Here is an 18,918-nt window from a genome sequence, read left to right on the forward strand (position 1 = left end):
TAGTGTTTTCTGGACATGTGGTTTCATGTGTTCTCGGTGGCACTTTTGCTCAATCTCTGTGAGAAGTGGTATGACTGTGACATTCTGCCTGTTCAATTAACATTCACCTACATACTCCCTTGCTCATTTAACATCCGTTGCATGTACCGTCAAACGCGTTCTAATAACCTTCGTAAACATCTAATGCACGATCCTGGTAACGTTAAGGGCAATGATCACTCCACTGCAAACAATTTGCAGCACCAATAGCTTTAACTTTCACGAATGCGAGACTGATTGCATTGCAAATGCTTGTTTGCTGTGCAATACTGCCGAAAGACGAGCAACAGCGCCACCCAGTGAACATTTCAAGAATCAGCATGGACTACAGGGGAGATGGTAACTGTGATTGTAATTGGACAGCAGCCTCAACGCCTAGTTGACATTTCAAGGCATGATTTGCTCTGTGGTGTCAAGCCTCTGTGCTGTGCAGCAGGCCAGACTACAGTGCAGCAGCGCCACTCAATGGGCTGTTCTGGTATTGTATGATGCGGATGAGGCATGACTTGGGTTTCTGCTACTTTGGCGCACCACTGGTCTTTAATGGAAAGAGCCTTACTACAGTCCAGGACTGACATTGTTTTAGGCCGTTAGTGTTAGAATTGCTTTTTGATCGTAGACAAATGTCACTATGCTGGCTACTGGGTAATGCAAGGTTTGTAGAGATTGGGGAGCCAACGAATTAACAAGGAGAACCGAGCCATGGTCGAGCTAAGGGTCGGATCTGGCTCTAAGAGCTCATGCACGAGCCCTGATACATTTTGGCATACAAATCATGCAACATATATCATGTAAAAATATGATGAAATCTATTTTAAAAAAAGTGTATTTCTTTAACATACAGGAGCGTTTCACCTTAGTATATCAGGTCTTTTCGCCGCATTGACAAGTATTTTCTTGAAACCATAGCGGCAGATTTACAAGCCCCTTGCACCACTTTTGCGTCATTTTTAACATGGGAAAATTGATGCAAAAGTGGCACAAGGGGTTTGTAAATCTGCCCCATAGTTTTTAAAAATGAACTTGGAAGCATTATTCCCCTCAACCTGTTAGTCAACTAAGGAGAAGGCATTTGTCTTGTGTAGCCTATATTACGCCGCCTAGATTCTTATTACATAAGGAGCAAAATTATAATCTTTTAGTTCAAAGGTGAGAGACGTTTTTGTAAGGCACACAGAAATGTATTGTGCAGCCTTGACTTTTTAGTAAGCTACAGCCTGCAAAACACTGAGAAGGGATGTGCTTGGAATAATGTCGGTATTTTAAATCGCTAGAAAATCAATAAAATGTGCTAGGAAGGAACCATCTGCGCCCTGGTTCTCCATAGACCTTAGGACATGTAAAAGCGCCTGTAAAAAACTTGAGCGCATATGGAGAAAACACTATGATACTGCAGCAAAAATTACATATAAAATTGACCTGAAGAAATTTAAGAAACTTAAACAAAACACTATCAGGGATTATATTGCGGATCAGATTAAAATCTCAAAAAACCCGACTAGAGAGATTTTTAGCATAGTACAAGGATTTGTTAAACCACAGGCTTTGAAGAGCTCGGTAACTCCGTCACCTGCTCTGTGTGAAGATCTAGCCATTTATTTTCAGGAGAAAATACAGACAATTTATAGCTGTTTCTCGCAGGTAGAGAAGATAGACAATTCTCCCTGTGTCTTTCAACCGGGAAGTCAATGGTCAGAATTTAGCCCATTCAGCCTGGATACCTCACTTGCTGATCTAAATAGCATAAGTTCAGGTTCACCTGTGGATCCTTGTCCGGCCAGATTTTTTAAATCACTAGCCACGGTCCTTAATCCTGTCCTCAATGCTTTCTGGAACTCTTCTTTAAGATCAGGTTCCTTCCCGGCACCCTGGAAGACAGCATATGTGAGACCCATACTAAAAAAAGAAGATGCTGATCCTGATGTTCTCAAAAACTATAGGCCGATCTCTCTCCTACCTATATCGGCAAAAATCCTGGAGAAAGAGGTCCAGAGACAGTTAACAGTCCACCTCGAATCTAATGTCCTTCTTCATGATTCACAGTCAGGCTTTAGGCCTGGCTATAGTACCGAGACAGCTCTGCTAGAGGTGGCAGAGACTGTGCGTTCTACTATTGATCAGGGAAATTGCGCCATGCTGGTGCTATTAGACCTCTCTGCGGCCTTCGATACGGTCTCCCACCGGATATTGATTAAAAGGCTGGAAAAGATGGGTATAGGGGGCACTGTGCTTGCTTGGTTTAAATCATTCCTGGAAGATAGGCACCAGTTAATCTCCCTCCATCCCCACATCTCCTCAGCAAAATGTCTTACATGTGGGGTGCCCCAAGGGTCGGCATTAAGTCCCACACTCTTCAATGCCTACATTGCCCCACTGGCTTATCTGGTGGATGAATGGGATGTTAAGGCTGTCTCCTACGCGGACGACACCCAGTTGGTGTTCTCCTTCAAAGAGCACCCGGAGGCAGCGTTTTCCAACTTCAGGCAGTGTCTGCTCAATATCGCATCTTGGATGACAGACAACTGCCTGAAGTTAAACACGGATAAAACTGAGGTGCTATTCTTCAATCAGGCACAACCACCAAGAGCAGAGATATGGTGTCCCAGGGAGCTGAACCCTCCACCTGAACCTGCGCAGGTTGCAAAAAACCTGGGCTTTAAATTTGATTCTGCTCTTTCCGGCAATGCACAGGTTAATTATGTCTCCTCTCAATGTTTCTGGAAATTAAAAACGCTCCGTAGATTTCTTCATTTTCTCCCGATGGACAGCAGAAAGACAGTGGTACATGCCCTGATCAATTCACAATTAGACTATGCCAACAGTCTCTATCCGGGCCTCCCTGCTTATCTAATCAGGAAACTACAGATTATTCAAAACTCAGCTGCAAGGCGGATCAGCAACATCCCACTTCGTCATCACATCTCCCCTCACCTGCGGAGCCTCCACTGGCTCCCAGTAAAGAGAAGAATAAAGTTCAAAGCTCTAACCATAGCACCAGGGCTTTGACAGAGAAAGGTCCTAAATACCTCAAAGCTAGAGTACAGAAATACACCCAGACCAGATCCCTGAGATCCAACAATCAGCAACTCTTATCAGTCCCCCGTTATAAAAAAGCGAGCTTCGGCGGTTGTTCATTCACTGTTAAGACAGCTGCACTGTGGAACATCATGCCAATACATATTAGAAAAGCCAAGACAGAGAGACTGTTTAGGAAGGCTTTGAAAACTTGTCTATTTAACCTTCCATGATTCCCTTAGCCTCCCCTTCTGCTGCTGCTAGCGCCGGGACACCCCCGTCGGGGGTAGCCGTGCGCTTTATAAGTGATAATAATAATAATAATAATAGAAAAACCGGGTCGGCGTGTGGTGCCTTAATCAGCCAATAATACAGGTAATATAGATCTGAAATGCTCTTTTTCTAAGATCTCAGCCTCCCACTTCACCACTTTGGTACACACTGTGGATGCAGGGGTCGAGGTGTGCAGCATCAGCGCTCCAAACTGGTAATGATCACCACTTCCATACAGCTGAGAATCCTCAACATCGAGCCCAAAGTAGGCTCTGGAAATAGGCCGCATAGTTGTCAATCAGCGCCTACCAGACTTCCTATGACAAAGACAAAAACATTTGCTGAAAGGTGACCATTTTTAGAGTCTTGACCGGTAGCAATGTGTTGAAATCGAACTGGACCAAATTTCTCATCCTTTTTTCAATTTCAAAACCTGTGGAGTAACGCGCCAACTCCTATCTTCAGACCAGAACCAGTTCTACTCCCCCCAACTCTGTAAGCTTCTTGACTTCCTGGATGAAGAATCTCTGAACTAGATTGCCTCGATAGAGGATGAGGCCGTGGAAGAGAAAGGGTAGTGCCTTCATCCACCACGGAGGGCATCCATCCACCAGGAGTTATTTTTGCCAGTTCTGAAGCTAGTTAAGGATTTATTCTTCACAGAAAACAGGACATGCTTGAAAAGAGGGGGAGCAGCCTCTCACCTGCATTACAAGTCAGCATCTTTCTTTTTCATCAGCAGAATTGCCAGAAGAAGGCTTAAAGATCACATGGAGTGAAACGTGTTACGTCTTCTTTTTGTGAGGTAGAAGATTGATCTGGCCTCCGCCTCATCTTTTAGTTTTGCTGAAACCGAGCAATGATCTAAAGCAGTAAGACGAAAGAAAAGATGGTAAAAGAGGTGGCTATCCTGCAGTAGGAGATTATTGAAAGAGAATTAGAGGTCAGAGTTCTTGTCGCGCATAACTTGAAATGCTCAAACCAGCCTACCATCTTCGTTTCTTTGCACTATCTCTCTCTTCTCATCAGTTCATGTTATGTTATGTTATGTTATGTTATAGCTAATTTATATAGCGCTCGTACACCAGGTTGGTTTCTTGGCGTTGCTTGGAAAGGTGATGGGTGGTAAATGTATTCACGTGATTACTCGAATGCCTGTCTAAAGAGCCATACTCTCTCTCTCTCTCTCTCTCTCTCTCTCTCTCTCTCTCTCTCTCTCTCTCTCTCTCTCTCTCTCTCTCTCTCTCTCTCTCTCTCTCTCTCTACTCTCCCCTCTCTCTTCTCCCTCTCTGATTGCTTTCTCTCCCTCCCTCTATATCTTTTTCTCTCTCTTGAAGCTTCACCATACCTGCTGCGATTAACTTCAGAGATCTGGTGAAAGAAACAGAGGCACCAGGGATCAACCCTTTGCTTTCAAAACTGACCACCAGGCGCTCCATCCAACCAGCGAAATGCCCAGTGTAACAAAAGGCGTGTCGGATGCTGACTCTACCTAGTGATTCCTAAATCGAAATTTAGGTGATTGACTTGGCCTGATGCATGGCCGGGCTCTGACAAGGACGGGACATAAAAAGTTCTGTTAAATTGCTTTCTTGACTGACCAGGGAAAGGGAGACTACTTCAAGTAGCATTGGCACGACCCTGCACAGACTAATGTATGTGAAAGGTACCAAGTAGATCCTTCAGAGGGTCGCAGTTAGGATAAAAACTCCACCAAGGAGAAAATCCCCCTTGGCAATCATGTAGCTCTTATTTGAAGGCGAAGATTGATTTGAAGAATAACAGCAAGGCATCAAACAGCACCTGGCATCAGGTAGGAGAAGAACGCCAGATAAGATCTCCAAGTGAAGAGCTTCATCAGGTTGTCAAGAAACTAAGAACAAAAATATGGGAACAATAGTAGCAAAGGGCAAACAGTGTGATGAAAAATAGGAAACACATGTTGTTATGCATCCATCATTTGGAAATGAAGGATATTGACAGAACTAACATCACAAGAAAGACTCAGTCACATCTTGGATTGGAAATCTCCATTAACATTACATGGGCAAGGGGCCATCTTGGATAGGGATGGCATATAAGCCTTGTGCACTACCCTGTTCTGAATCCATGGTGTTTCTCCAGCTGGACCAAGATGAGGCTCAACTTTGACATTCTTCAGCCAGCACAGCGTTCCATGGTTCTGCTGTTGCCTTCCAATCCCAGTGCTCCGCATAGCTCACGGAATATCCGTCCAGGGGGCAGCAAGCATACAAGCACCAGGTTGGCTCGGACACCGCGGGTGCTCTGCTTGGTGTTGCGTGTGGCATTTGAGGACACTTTGCCAGTAACGTGAGCGGTGTTTTTTCTTCAGCACGGGTGAAAACTCTGGTAAGTTCCCATCTGCAGTCTCGATACAGTTCCCTATACTGTGGCCTTTTCTGAAGAAACCACTTCTGGATAACAGATTACACTTAAAATGTCATAGGCTGGTTCACTCATGCCTGTAACTGATACAGGTGTTGTTGTCTGTGATATTTATGAAGCAAACACTTATCTGGGGCGCAATGGAGTGCCGTCCAACTTGAAATATAGTGACATGATTCCATATCAATGAACAAAATGGGAGGGGCTTGTGGAATCGCTTGGTGTTGGACTAGCAGAGTGGCAAACTCTGAGGCTCTTTCTACATGGCTGATGAGATGTTCCTTTGCTGTCTTCTGACATGAAGGAGCTGAGCTGGTGGCCGCCTATGGGATTCCATATTTTGGAACATAATTCTTGAGAAGATTTATCTCTTTGAATATTTTTCTTTTTGCATTCTTTGCCATCCAGCTGGACAATGTCCTGGTGCTTGTGTTGTGTTTGTCCCCGGAGAGGTTGAGTTTGTCTTGCCAGGTGGGCTAGGCCACTGTTCATGTGAAGCAGCAGATCTGGAAGAAGGTGTGGACACTGAGGGGTGGGTGAATATCCATCAGGGTGGGAGAGATGAGACCAGATCTCCTCATTTCTATGCTGTGGCTTGCTGTACGTGCAGGATATGCTTTATTATGTCCAGGGCACCAATTGCCATTGCCAGCAGGCTCACAGAGATGAAAGTGAATCCAAGTGATTCTACATTATTGTGGGTTGTGGTGTGAACCAATCCAGTTTCTTGATGCAGAACCAGAACTAGATATAGACTTGTTTTGTACAACTGGCAAAGAGAATGACCAAGTCTTGGTTGTTTTTAATGTGGCATAGATAGTGACGCTCCTCCGCCATAATAGAGGCGCCACCCCTGATGATTACCGTAGGCGTGGCAGTGCAGGTGCCAACCAAGGCACTGACATTAGAATATACAATGGTTCTGAAGTATGTATCAGTGTGAGAGTTATATCTGAGTCCTGGGGTAGTCAATGGTGACTTGGCAGTATTCTTCGTGGGCTAATGGCGTCTGTTATTGGTTTCCCAAGGCCACGGTACTATTCCACTCTAATGACGTAACCAGCGTACTGCTTTTGTACAAGTGATTGTGCAGTGATACAGAGCCGTCAAGACTTACTCCAGGAGGTGGCAGTATCTTTGAAAATCAAAAACAGAGTGACAAAGTAATCCCTTACCATAAACTCACTGTCCAGTTGAAGCTACACGTTATTTTTTTTAAGTCCGTATTGACGAATAGGAATTATTAGGCAGGCCTTTTCCAGCTTTTTCCATCTATGCACTCGGGATCTGGAACAATATCCCCTATCCATCAGGGCCGCCTCAATGTTACTCCATTTTAGGAAAGAGTTGAAGTTGCACCTCTTTAAAGAGCACTGCTCCACAATGCATTAACCATGCACAACCCAGCTTTCTCTCCTCTTCCTCGTTGACTTTCTGCTTGTATTTGACCATGTACAGTGCTCTGCTGCCTTTTTGCTAGATTGCGCTATAGAATTATCATATACGTACATACATTCATAAAATGTGGCCGAGATATGACCTTAAACAATTTAACAGAGCGTCTGCAGTGAATTTTTCAAGCCAGAAAATCTACAGCCTCAGTAAACAAACATTTGCAATGCTTAAGGGCTTGCATTTACGCGAGTTTAAGCTATTGGCATTGTAAATGACAATGTGTTTTATTTATGTTTAAAAAACGAAAACATAAATAAAAGACATTGCTTGTTTGCCTGTGCTACACTGAACTGATGCGCACGGCATGCAAATTAATTAAATAAAGCAGCGCGGCCCCTAAAGTGAAAGCCGACCGCCATTAATGAAAATAGTGCTCACCCACTGCATAACGGAGACCGTGTAACGAGCCAAGTAAAAGGTCTAGTCGTTATGGGCGGTAACAAATGCAGACAAAGTGGTATCAAGGCGGGACTAATAATCCTATGTACAAATCAAAAGCCAACATTTTCGAAGAACAATGACGCAAGCCAATTAAAAATATGGGCAGAGAGATGGGAGGCTTAAAAGGCCGGAATTAAAAAAACCATGACCAGATGGACGCGTGCACGCGTATCTGCATCAGGCACCTTAACCCTCTGAGCTAGCGCCGTTTTCCACATTGTAATATTATTCCACTAATGAAAGCCATACATATGAAAGATACGCCTTCTTCTTTTAAAGTAATTTGGGGAGAGGGTGTGGGTAAAATATTTGGAATCACGAGCCTAATGTCAAGTGACAGGCCTCACGTCCTCCCCTTCTACTAATATGGCGGCTCTTCGATTATTTATTTATTTTCTTCTTAGCACATTCACTTATTAATTCCTTCTTCCAGCAGTCACGATTAAAAAAAAATAATAATTGCACCATAAGGGCTATAATCTGAAAACTGCACAAATGCTACTGAAAAAAAAGAGTGATTAGTTTGTGGGCGTCTGTCTGTCACTCTCAGCCTGTGCAAATGGGTTCCATGTTGGCTTTAACCTTTACAAGTTCTTTTTATACTTGAGTTGTTCTGCTGATCAGTGCGGCCTGATCACTGGGGACCACCCCAGGGACTTTCCTAATGTTCAAAGAGACCATGTCACACCCTCATATCTTGGAATATGCTAGCCTGCTTGGGAGCGTGCAGCGCCATTAGCCTGTCCTCTGCAGAGACCGTGCCGCCTAGACCGGGGAAACTGCCAGTGGGCTAGGGCACGGTGTGAAGGCCCGTCCAGATTTGAGTCACCGATGAGGCTGCCTTTCTTCCCTGCAAGGTCGATGGCATGAGTAACGGTAGCGTGTGTTAATGACGTTCCTGTCTACAAGTCATTTTTTTACGGAGTGCATGCCATACAAATGGTGCAGTGTAAACATGCTATTTTAGCTTATCCCAATGAACCCATAAGCCATGATGAAAACAGAAACAGGGAGTAACATTCACTGAATCCTGTGAAACTAATTCTCACTCTGTGACCTCCCATACTAACAATAATGGCCTTCTGTAGTAGTCACCCCAGTGCAAAGGACCACTGAAATGATGTGACTCTGGCAAATTCCGCATAACTATAGATTCCATACACTCTCCGACTCCGCCACCTTTAACGCAAAACATTACTTTTCTAGCTCAAATGGATCAACAATTACTAAAACAAAAGCACCACACATGGTGCAACACAGTGAAAAACCCTTGTCAAAGTCTGTGAACTTTCAGTTACTGATTGCTGTAGTTGGGTCTTAAACTAGTACGAGCGAGGTCCTACGTTTGCCCTGACATTTCTAATTTGCTTTAAAATAGCAAAATAATGCTGTCATGGGTTGTGCCATAATTCTCTGCATAATTTGATTTTTCTTGCCAATTATGTCACCCTTTCATTTTGCCATAATTCCAGTGGCTCTGGGTACTCCTTACATTTGGGATAGAGCAGACAGTGCACTTGAAGAAATCCTCTGCAGCAGGCTGCCTGTGATTTCGCTGCCTGCTACGCTTAAGTAAAGTAAACCAGAATATCAAGTTATCCGGCCTTCTGTGGTTCACAGTATGTGCGCGTGGGATAAGTGTGCAAGGCCTCGCGCTTAGAGAAGCAGCTTTGAAAGGGTGAGGCTACAAAGAGAGTAATATCCGTGCTGAGACTGACACGGTGGGTGTTTATACAACTGAAGTACACAGTATTATATCAACCCCAAGGCAGTGAAATGGTTAGCAGAATCCGTGTTTACTGGTTAAAACATTGTCTCACTGAGCACAACAAGGGGATGCTGAAAGGCTGAGCAGAACCAAACACATTCAAATTGAAAAAAAGAGCTCATGGAGAAAAGTACGGTCTCGTGTCTGCACCAATGGAGAAAAGTACAGTCTCGTATCTGCACCAATTTAATTGGAGCATTAAAACGGCCATGTTTTGCTTTCCTGAGTAAAACATACCTCTGCAGCATTGCAATGGACAGATTGAGCTGCCCGAAGAGAAATGACAGATCCCAGTATAGTGAAAGGATGTTGGACTCTGAAAATGGAAGTTAAAGGCATGATGTGTTGCGCAGTACTAGACCCCACATCCCCCCATGAGGTTTGACAAGCTGCATGACGATATTTGTGCCCCTCTACACACTCCACATTTACCTGGTCCCTCTCCTGCGGCGGGCTCCGGCTCCAGCTGCTCCCTGGGCCTTGTACCCGGCAGTGCACCCTTGGACTTCCAGAGGAGCCGGACTCCCCGGAATATCTCTGGCAGGTCACAGGACGAGGCGGCCGAGCGGCCCACTGGAAACAGTCATGGCTCCTCGGCAGCCCCCCAACTCCATCCAAGCTCGGCCAAGGAAAGGATGTGGTCCAGCACTGGCCTTCCGCCCACTGGCCGCCCCTGCTGCAGCCGGGCACTGGCTCCACGGAAGGGCAGAGAACAGCAGCCACCCGTCAAACAGCAAACTGACGCCATTATCCCGGCTGTTTCAAAAGTGAAAGCGGACAAGGCCCGCTAAATGTAAGCAAAGCATGGCGTTGCGCCTAATGGAGAAACTCAATAAAGGAAATAGGACACGCCCCCTGTAACAACCAAGTAAAGGGGCCAGTAGCCTTGGGAGGATCCAAATGACGACATGGCTATACTAAGGCGGGGCTAACAGGCCTATTTAAGAATCAGAAGACAGCATTTACGAAGGACAAAGACACAAGCCAGTGACAAATATGGACGGGGGAGTGGGCGGGGCTTTTATCCCGTACTGAACTACAACAGATCTTCGCCAGAGCAGTGCTTGCACGCTGGCTCAGCTTCGACCTAAAAATGACAGACAGGCACGGTTCTCTGCACAGGTTGGAGGTGTCACCCCTACTGCCTGATACACAGGGGAAGAAGTGTGGAGCCCAAATCTCTAGCTAACGCAGCAGCATGGCCAGTGGTTGTGCCCAGTGCCGAGAACGGGTACGAACTTTTCAACCCTGCTTAACAACAGGAGACTCAGAACTGTTGAGGGGCTGAGCTACGATGTACAGAAATCGGACATCTTGTGAGCCTTCCTGAAATGTTTGATGGGTCCGGCTGGGCAGTTAGGTCAGCAACTGATTACCAAAATAATTGTTTTAAAGATGCCGCCTTTGAGAACACTTTTTTCATATTTCGTTGTATTGCCCCATACAAGAAGTAGGGATTCATGGCCCGACGCACAGCCGTTTCTTCAGGATTAATAATTAAGAGGGTGAAAACACATCCCATTATTGGTTTCTGTTGTATTTCACTCCGTCGAGAGGGCTCGATGCACATTTGAGGGCTGAGAATGTATCATTAATATGCCAACACTGCCCTCCTGTGGTAAATCAGAGTCAGTGTGGGCATTTGACATTACGTTTGATGGCTGAGAATAGGCCAACACTGCCCTCCAGTGGTTAGTCAGAGTCAGTGTGGGCATTTGACGCCGAGAAAATAGCTTTCGGGGATGAAATAGCAGGGTTTGACCAAACCAGTAATTTTGGCTTTTGCCACTCTAAAAACGTTTTTGAAGCTGCGGTTCTACACACAGAAATCAGAATAATACAGAAGCAGTGGAAGCTTAACTCGTGCACAGAACGGGAACAGAAAAGGCACCAGCAATACAAGCTTCATACACACAAAACAGATTTAAGGACAGAGGCACTGCCCGCTTCCCTGACAAAGAAAACATCGACTATAAGGACAGCAGTAGTGCATGCTTGCCTCATACACAGAACATGGCAGTATGGCCTCAATAGTACACATTTCATTAAAGCAAGTGTAGCTAGAGTGCAAGCTTTCCTCATACAGAGCAGGTGAAGTACAAGCAACAACAGTAGGATCCTCATATAACACACACCACCCATCATCTCTCCTCCCTTAGGTACAGTATAATCCCTTAAGCATTTACACATAATAAAGAAAATCATGGACAGTAGCTGTGCAAACATGACTGGGACACAGACAGGTACACACACCAAAGAGAGCATCAATGGAAGCCCCCTTGAATCACAGAACAAATACAGCAAGAATTGCAGAAATGCAAGCTTAACTCATACACATAAAAGGCACTACAAGGACAACAGCAGTGCACACATGTCTCGTGTACAGAACAGGTACAACATGAACGCAGTAGTGCATAGTACAGGTACAGCAAGTGCTGCTGGCATGCACGCCTCCCTTGAAGAGATCTGATGTAGAATGAGCGGCAGAAGTTACAGCCTCCTACAGCAAACACTCACACACATACAACTTTTCTCCCTGCCTTGGGTACGGTATAGTCAACAAACCGCAACAATGAAAATTTCCTTTTACAAAGAGAAAAGGTACAGCACATCAGTAGAAACACGCCCACACACACAACTGCTTCAGCACACGCAATGAGTGGCATTGTAACATGGAAGCACGTGCACTGTCCAGCTTTGCACACATACTCACACACACACACACAATAATTAATTGTGTATATAGTATTTTAACTCCACACATGCCTTGATATTGAGGCAAGTTATAGGGAGGATCAAAGTAAATGTCACTGCTCTTTTGATACATTTGCCCAAAAGTACCTAAACACACTATGTCGATCGGTCTGCATAGTGCTGTGGTCCTCAAACCAACATTGTTTGTCTTTATCAGTGTTTAGTAGCAATTTGATGACCGATCTGGTCTCCATAATGTGTGCTAGACACACATGCATTGGTCATTCCCTAACATACTATGAGGAGTTCCACTCATGTCTAGACTTGGAGCTAGGTCATTGGTAACACGGAAACCAGTGTGTCGCCTGGGACTTGGGTTAGCTTAGTCAAAAAGAACAGTGGTCCCAAAACATAAATATCACAATTAATGTACAAATACATAAAATGATCAATTTATTCAATCGTATATAAAAACATTGAAACCAATGTGACTGCACAGTGGGTGTATAGTGCGAAAAGTGCCCGGTGCGCTCATACAAGTAATACACATGTTTAACAATGCATGTGCAACAGTGTATATCAAGTAGGAACAACCCAGCCCATGTTATTCGGATGTGCAATCAGATTGGGTCTGTAGAACTAGTCAATGATGTTTCGATCCTTTAGACACATAGAATGATCATCATCAGGACTCTAAGAATACATGCGCCTGAGAAAAATAAAGGGTGGGCACTAATTAAACGTTGCTGAAAGCACCAATGGGCTCAATTCAACAACTGCTGTTCAAGGTTTGTATAGACTCCCAAAGTAGTCAAAAATTGCCAGTGTAGTTCAGATGGGGCCAGAGGATCTAGTAATGGGCTCTAGGAGAAGTAGAAATCATTTGAAGCACAGCCAGCCAACGTCACTAAGCTCTCGTTTCAAGCAGTATTTTCTGCTGTCTAGGAAGATCCTGTGGAGGCACCGCACTTTTACATCCTAGAAGTGGTCTACTCTGCCCAACTCCCATTACTCGAGCCCCTAGAACCCTTGCAAGTCTCTCTGGCAATTTGTGATGACCTTTACAGTCTATACAATCATTGCACAGTTGTAGCTGAATTGAGTCCCTTGGTGCCTTCAGAAATACTTGAACAGTGCCCATCATCTATTTTTCTCTGGCTCATGTATTCTTATGGTCCTCATGATGATCCTATCTGTGTAAAGGATCAAAACCTCATCGCCTAGTTCAATGGACCCAATTTGAGTGTACTTAAGAATAAAATGTGCTGTGTTGTTCTTGCTTGATACATACACTTGGGTTGTACGGCATTACAACGCGGGCATTTACCCCGCATGCCATTACAACACAGTTTTTACAACGCAAGTCGTTACAACGACTTGCGTTGGAGGGCGCTGGATAGTGGAATAGTTTAATTTTCTATTCCAACTCCAGCCCACGTTGACAGTAGGTGTTGGATAGAAAATTAAACTATTCCCTATCCTACAGCGCCCTCCAGCGCAAGTCGTTGTAACGACTTGCGTTGTAATAGCAGTGCGGGGTAATGCCCGCGTTGTTATGGATGTTTCCCTACTCTTGATCACGGGTTGCCACACGTGTATTTCTTATATGAGAGCACCGACCATGTTTCTCACCACACACCCAATGTGCTGTCACATTGTTTACATTGGTTTTTTTTTTTAAATAAAAAAATGAATACATTGATCATTTGATGTATTTGTACATTGATTGTGATATCTATGGTCTTGGGACACTGGACTTGCAGCTAGACAGACATACAGCATAGAAAATAGTTTAAGGCTGAGATGCTGGAGCTACTGTTGGTCTTCTTTATAGTACTTCTGTTGTGTCACCTAAAGTGACAGGTACCGATGTATGGGAGCTGAAACCCAATAATTTCCTGAACCCCCAATATTGTATGATTTTCAATATTTTACTTTAGGCAGTTCAGCTCCGCTGATCATCTCATTGATCCGGTGGTAAGAGACCATCCTCCACATCAATAATTCAAACTTAGAAGAGTAAAACCATATTTAGAAACTGGGACCACTCGAGGGGTGAGTTCTAGATCAAAATTAAGTTTAAAAGGTTTAATACAGAATCATAAAAAAAGAATTACAGACGAATGCATACTTTTGTCATGAAGACTTGAAATACAAAATGATAAATTGCAACAGAGCCGCGATTAGTTAATAAAAAACCTCTAAATTCTAAGTGCCAAGCTCATAAAGAGTTCTTACAGCATTCTAAGTGAGGAAGAAAATCTCAGAATTATTGGACAGAGTCTTGAGAGGAAAATGGAAAGCCATCTCCGATCTCTCTATGTCAGGGTTTTTTATACATATTTTCTGCATATTAATTTAAAAAACTGCATAGTCAGCATGGGTCATTGCTGGAAGCTGGGGACCCCGGCATAAGCAATTTCGATGATTTGAACCTAAAAGCAATACAAAAAATATAAAGAGAAGCATTCATCAAACAAATCAAAAACATTTCACAAATGGTGAATTGCTTATTTTAATTCACAAACAAAAAGAAATCTAAATTTTAATTTAAGTGCGAAGTTGAAGCCCACTCGTCATCTATGCTGTACTGTCTGGATTGCGCTGCTCCGAAGAAGCATTTGAGAATACCAATTTCGACCCAGATTTACAATTGCTTTGCGTCAGTTTACTTTTATTACGTAAACCCAACACTAAACATTCAGGTGAGATTTACTATCCAACTCAACTCATGATTTACATTGGAAAGGACACAAAGTAACGCAAAGTTGAGCAATGCATCACATTGCATCAAGGGGGCCTTCCATGGGTGGTGCGTGGGTGTTCCCATGCAACCACCCAAGGGTGTCAATGCAAATCAATATCTACAGAGAATTGAAGACAGGGATTTGCGCCAAAATCCAATGCCTCCTCGAGGCAAGCACAGCGAGGAGAAATGTTTTAATTTCTGGTCATTTTTCCCACTTTGCATGTATGCTGCATTGTATGGCACACATACAAACTGGGAAAAGCATAAAAGCACAGATTTTCTACTTGAAGGGACTCTTTCCTGCAGAAAAAACATGCTTCAGGCAATGCAGACACCCTTTCACTATGACAGAACGGTGTCTGCATTGGTGCAATGCTCCGTAAAGTGCGCCAGCACAGGGAGAAAGTAGAACAGTGCCACATCAAGTAGATATGGTGCTGTTCCGCTCTTTCCCTTTCACGCAATGCAGTGGAGCAACTATACTTGGTTCTCTGTGGTGTCTGACTACTTGATAAATTGGGCCATCATTTTTAGCCTCCAATTTCAAATTCTTTCACATTTACAGAACATTTTAACATTTTCTATTTTACGTTTTGCATCTTTATTTAGATGTACTTTATTAATCTGTTAATATTGTAAATTTTCTAAGCAGTCGTGGATCCCCTGATAAGGCATCATGGATGCCAAGGGGTCTGCAGACCAGGGCTGGACTGGGAACTCAAAGCCGTCTTGGCAATTTTGTCGAACCAGCAAAGGGGCGGGGGCATGGGGTTTCTGGTGCAAGTGTGCAGCACTGTTGCTTTTGTTACTGGGGGCCGATATTGGAGCACCACTGCAAACTGAACCCCAGTAACAAAACCGACCCCACCGCTTTAAAACCGGTCCCATGCTTCCAGCCTCCCGGGGAAACACCCGATGCCTGGTATGGCCAGACCGGCCCTGCCACAGACCACAAGAACCATTGTTCGAGATGGACTTAAGAAGATTTAACGATTGGGCAGAACTGCAGATCCCGGGCTGAAACTAGATCCAGCCTCCTCACAGTACCCTGGGGAGGGACCCACAAGTGTTCGGAGGCTTTCAGCCTTTGGAGAAAGAAGCAGCAGGGGCACTGGACAGGGAGAGGCATAAAGGAAGAGGAAAAGAAGAAAAGGCAAAGGCAACAATAGCAGCTTCAGTGGAGTGAAGAACCTTTATTTTGCAAAAGCAAGTATGAGAATCATGAAAATAAACAATAGGCAGTTCATATGGCATGGCCACTTCATGTCTGAACAGGGCGGATTCATGTGCTCCACTGAGGAGTGCATTTAGCGTATGATAATATAATAACACATTATATGGTGTTGCTGTGTATATATTCAAACAGTGCAGGCTTAGCTTTGGAGCAACAGGGCACTTCTTGCAGAAGGGGTCATGGAACAATATTATCTACAAAAGAACATGGGGTTTGAGAGAGGACTTGGGGGATTCTCTTCGTGATACTGTCCCGGGCACCTGGAGATGGGAATATTCATATGACATGAATAAAGCTCAGCGTAAAGAGATGAGTATTCTGCTCTTTTCTAAAGAGGAGTGTAAAATAAATTTCGGTGGACTTACAGCTTACTATCATCAAACACTACAATAGGTATTTTATTGACAATTGATGGGTGAAACCTGTGACATGCAGGTATCACAAAATCTCAACAGCGAGCTACCTTAACACGCAGTCATTGTTCATGTGAGACCGCCTCGTGCTCCAGGCCGTCCCTATATAAAGCCTATGCAGCCTGTATAAGAAAAAAAACCCAAGTAAGATGCTCAGAGGCTCTCAGGTTTATAGGCAGAGATATTCAGGACTGAATGATGAGGCTGGAGGGGTTTTGTCCACTCAGGGGTGCCGCGTGTCCGTTAAGCCTACGTGATTGGCTGTGTCTCGACCCTTCCAACAATTCACAGGTCCGTACCAGCCAATTAAGAGATTGCCTGGCTCCTTATATACCATCAAGTCTCTCCTTGGGACAGTGGTTTAATGAAACTTGAGCCCCCTTCCCTGCAAAGTACATGGAGGAGGCCTGCATGCTCTGGACCCAGTCAGGATCTCTCAGGCCAGGCGCCCACCATCCGTGCACAGTGCTGGAGGGGCCCCTTGCAGCTCAGGGGCTCCTCTGCACCACGGGGGCTGTGGGGCCTAATGTTACACTACTGCCTTGGAAGATGATGGGTGGAAGAGATGGGTTTTCATTTTGGCTAACACTTGTAATCCTGGGCCAATCATGTTACATTGCTGTTCCTGGGATCCCATGGATACTGCTCAGTTACTCCAATTATGCCCACATACTTTACTTCTACTTACTGGCTCCGCCCGTGATCACTGGCTCCACCCCTGCTTACTTGCTCCACCCACTGCTCACTGAATCTACTCCTCACCACTGACACCATCACTTTTCTGTTTCCAATCAAATCTCCTTAGTGCTTTTCTGCCGTCTGTTGGAATTCTTTATATTTCCTGGATCACCATTTCTCAGTCTTTTTCCCACTGTTTCTGTGCACCACCTCTGCTCATTGGATCTAGGGTTGCCACCTGGCCATTTTTTAACTGGCCTGGTCTGTATTATTAAGGCTGTGTAAGAAAAGTACTTAGAAACTGCTTGAGGGCTGCTTAAATTAATTATACATGAGTGTTAAAGCAAACAGCAGCATAAATGCCGTGTTACAAAAGAATACTGAGAATTGTACATAAATTATTTTTCATGCACCAACACTTGGCCCTTCCAGAATAACAAAATGTAAACAAATGGCCAATATTCTTTCTGATAAAGGTGGCAACCCTAATTGGCTCTGCTCTGCTTACAAACTCCTCCCACAGGCAGGCGCGGCTGAATCAGGTAAGAGCGGTGGGCGGGGTGGAGCAGGGGGAAAGTCGACAAATGACGGAATAGGCAAAATAAAATAAAAACCAAATAAAACCACTTACCTTGCGTTTGCCACATAGCCGAGTCAGCGATGCGGCGAGCGCAAGGTAAGTGGTTTCAATTATTTTTTATTTATTTTCCCTATATCATCCTCTGTTGATTTTGCCTCACGGCTCTTACCTGAACCAGCCGTGCCTGCCCACAAGTTCTTTCGTGCTCACTAACTCCAGTTTTGCTACAGAGCTTTGCCCTGCTCATGAGCTCCTGACCTGCTCACACGCTTAGGCCACACTCACTAGTGCTACCCATGCCACAAGCTTTGCTTCTGCTCCCCCTTTATCTCTAACCCAGAACACCACATGGCTACCATGGTCCACTCCTGCTGGCTCTGCTCCTGACGTCTGGTTCCATCTCATTCCACTGGTCCGCTGCTACTCACAACCTTGCCTCCCTTATCATTGGTTGACTTGTGTAATAGGACACACTATAAGTCTTTTTTTGCTCTTGGCCCTCCTTACATAGACTATGTTGAACAGAATGGTTAAATTCCTTGTCTCTAATTTTTTTTATTTAATTTTGACTCTAGATACTGGGCAGCGAATGAACCCAACGGTCTCCAGCAAGAGAACTGTGCAAGCACCTGCGGAGACTCTGGAGCCTGGCAGGATGTCTCCTGCTTGGAGAGGCTTCACTGGGTCTGTGAGAGAAAAGTGTAGACCCACCTGCTTTAGGAGGCTTGTTCCCTGTAGCGTTTTGAACCCCCTCCCAGAGCGAGTCCAGGCTCCTGGAGGGTGCTAGAGGGCCCAATGCTCGCCTCCAACGTGGAGGGGCATCCCTTGACGGTGCTACTGCCTCACACCCTCTTAACACAGAGAGAGGATCTCTGATGATGATAGAGGGTTCAAATTCCACCCATAGCATGGAGGGGGTTCCCTTGACTGGGGACCTTGAATGGTTTGGGGTTGCTGGTCTAAACCACATTGCAGTAGCACATGTGCGCTATCACTAGGACGTTTGGCACCTCTACTCTGTGGTTGGTTTGATGAAATGGCAGGATCCCTGAGAGAACTGAGAGTTGCAAATCTTGGATATCAGTAGGTTGCATATGTGAAGTCCTTGGATACAGGATTACTGTCTGGACCAGCGGAACACAGCACCTCGATTGCGTAGAACATTCCCTTTTT

The 18,918-nt window shown here is 44.7% G+C and overlaps 1 protein-coding gene across 1 annotated transcript in view; it reads left to right on the forward strand.

The window, feature by feature from the left end:
• The window catches only part of LOC144772771 (macrophage mannose receptor 1-like), a 55,819-nt gene extending 37,276 nt beyond the window's left edge, over positions 1-18,543 (forward strand). Inside the window, exon 6 of the mRNA XM_078657327.1 lies at positions 18,321-18,543. Within this exon, the coding sequence (XP_078513453.1) occupies positions 18,321-18,450 (130 nt within the window). The 3' untranslated portion in view covers positions 18,451-18,543. The remainder of the gene's footprint in view (positions 1-18,320) is intronic.
• The last annotated feature ends 375 nt before the right edge of the window (positions 18,544-18,918 follow it).

Source organism: Lissotriton helveticus, chromosome 1_1, assembly GCF_964261635.1.
Source record: "Lissotriton helveticus chromosome 1_1, aLisHel1.1, whole genome shotgun sequence".
In the NCBI taxonomy this organism is placed as follows: domain Eukaryota; kingdom Metazoa; phylum Chordata; class Amphibia; order Caudata; family Salamandridae; genus Lissotriton; species Lissotriton helveticus.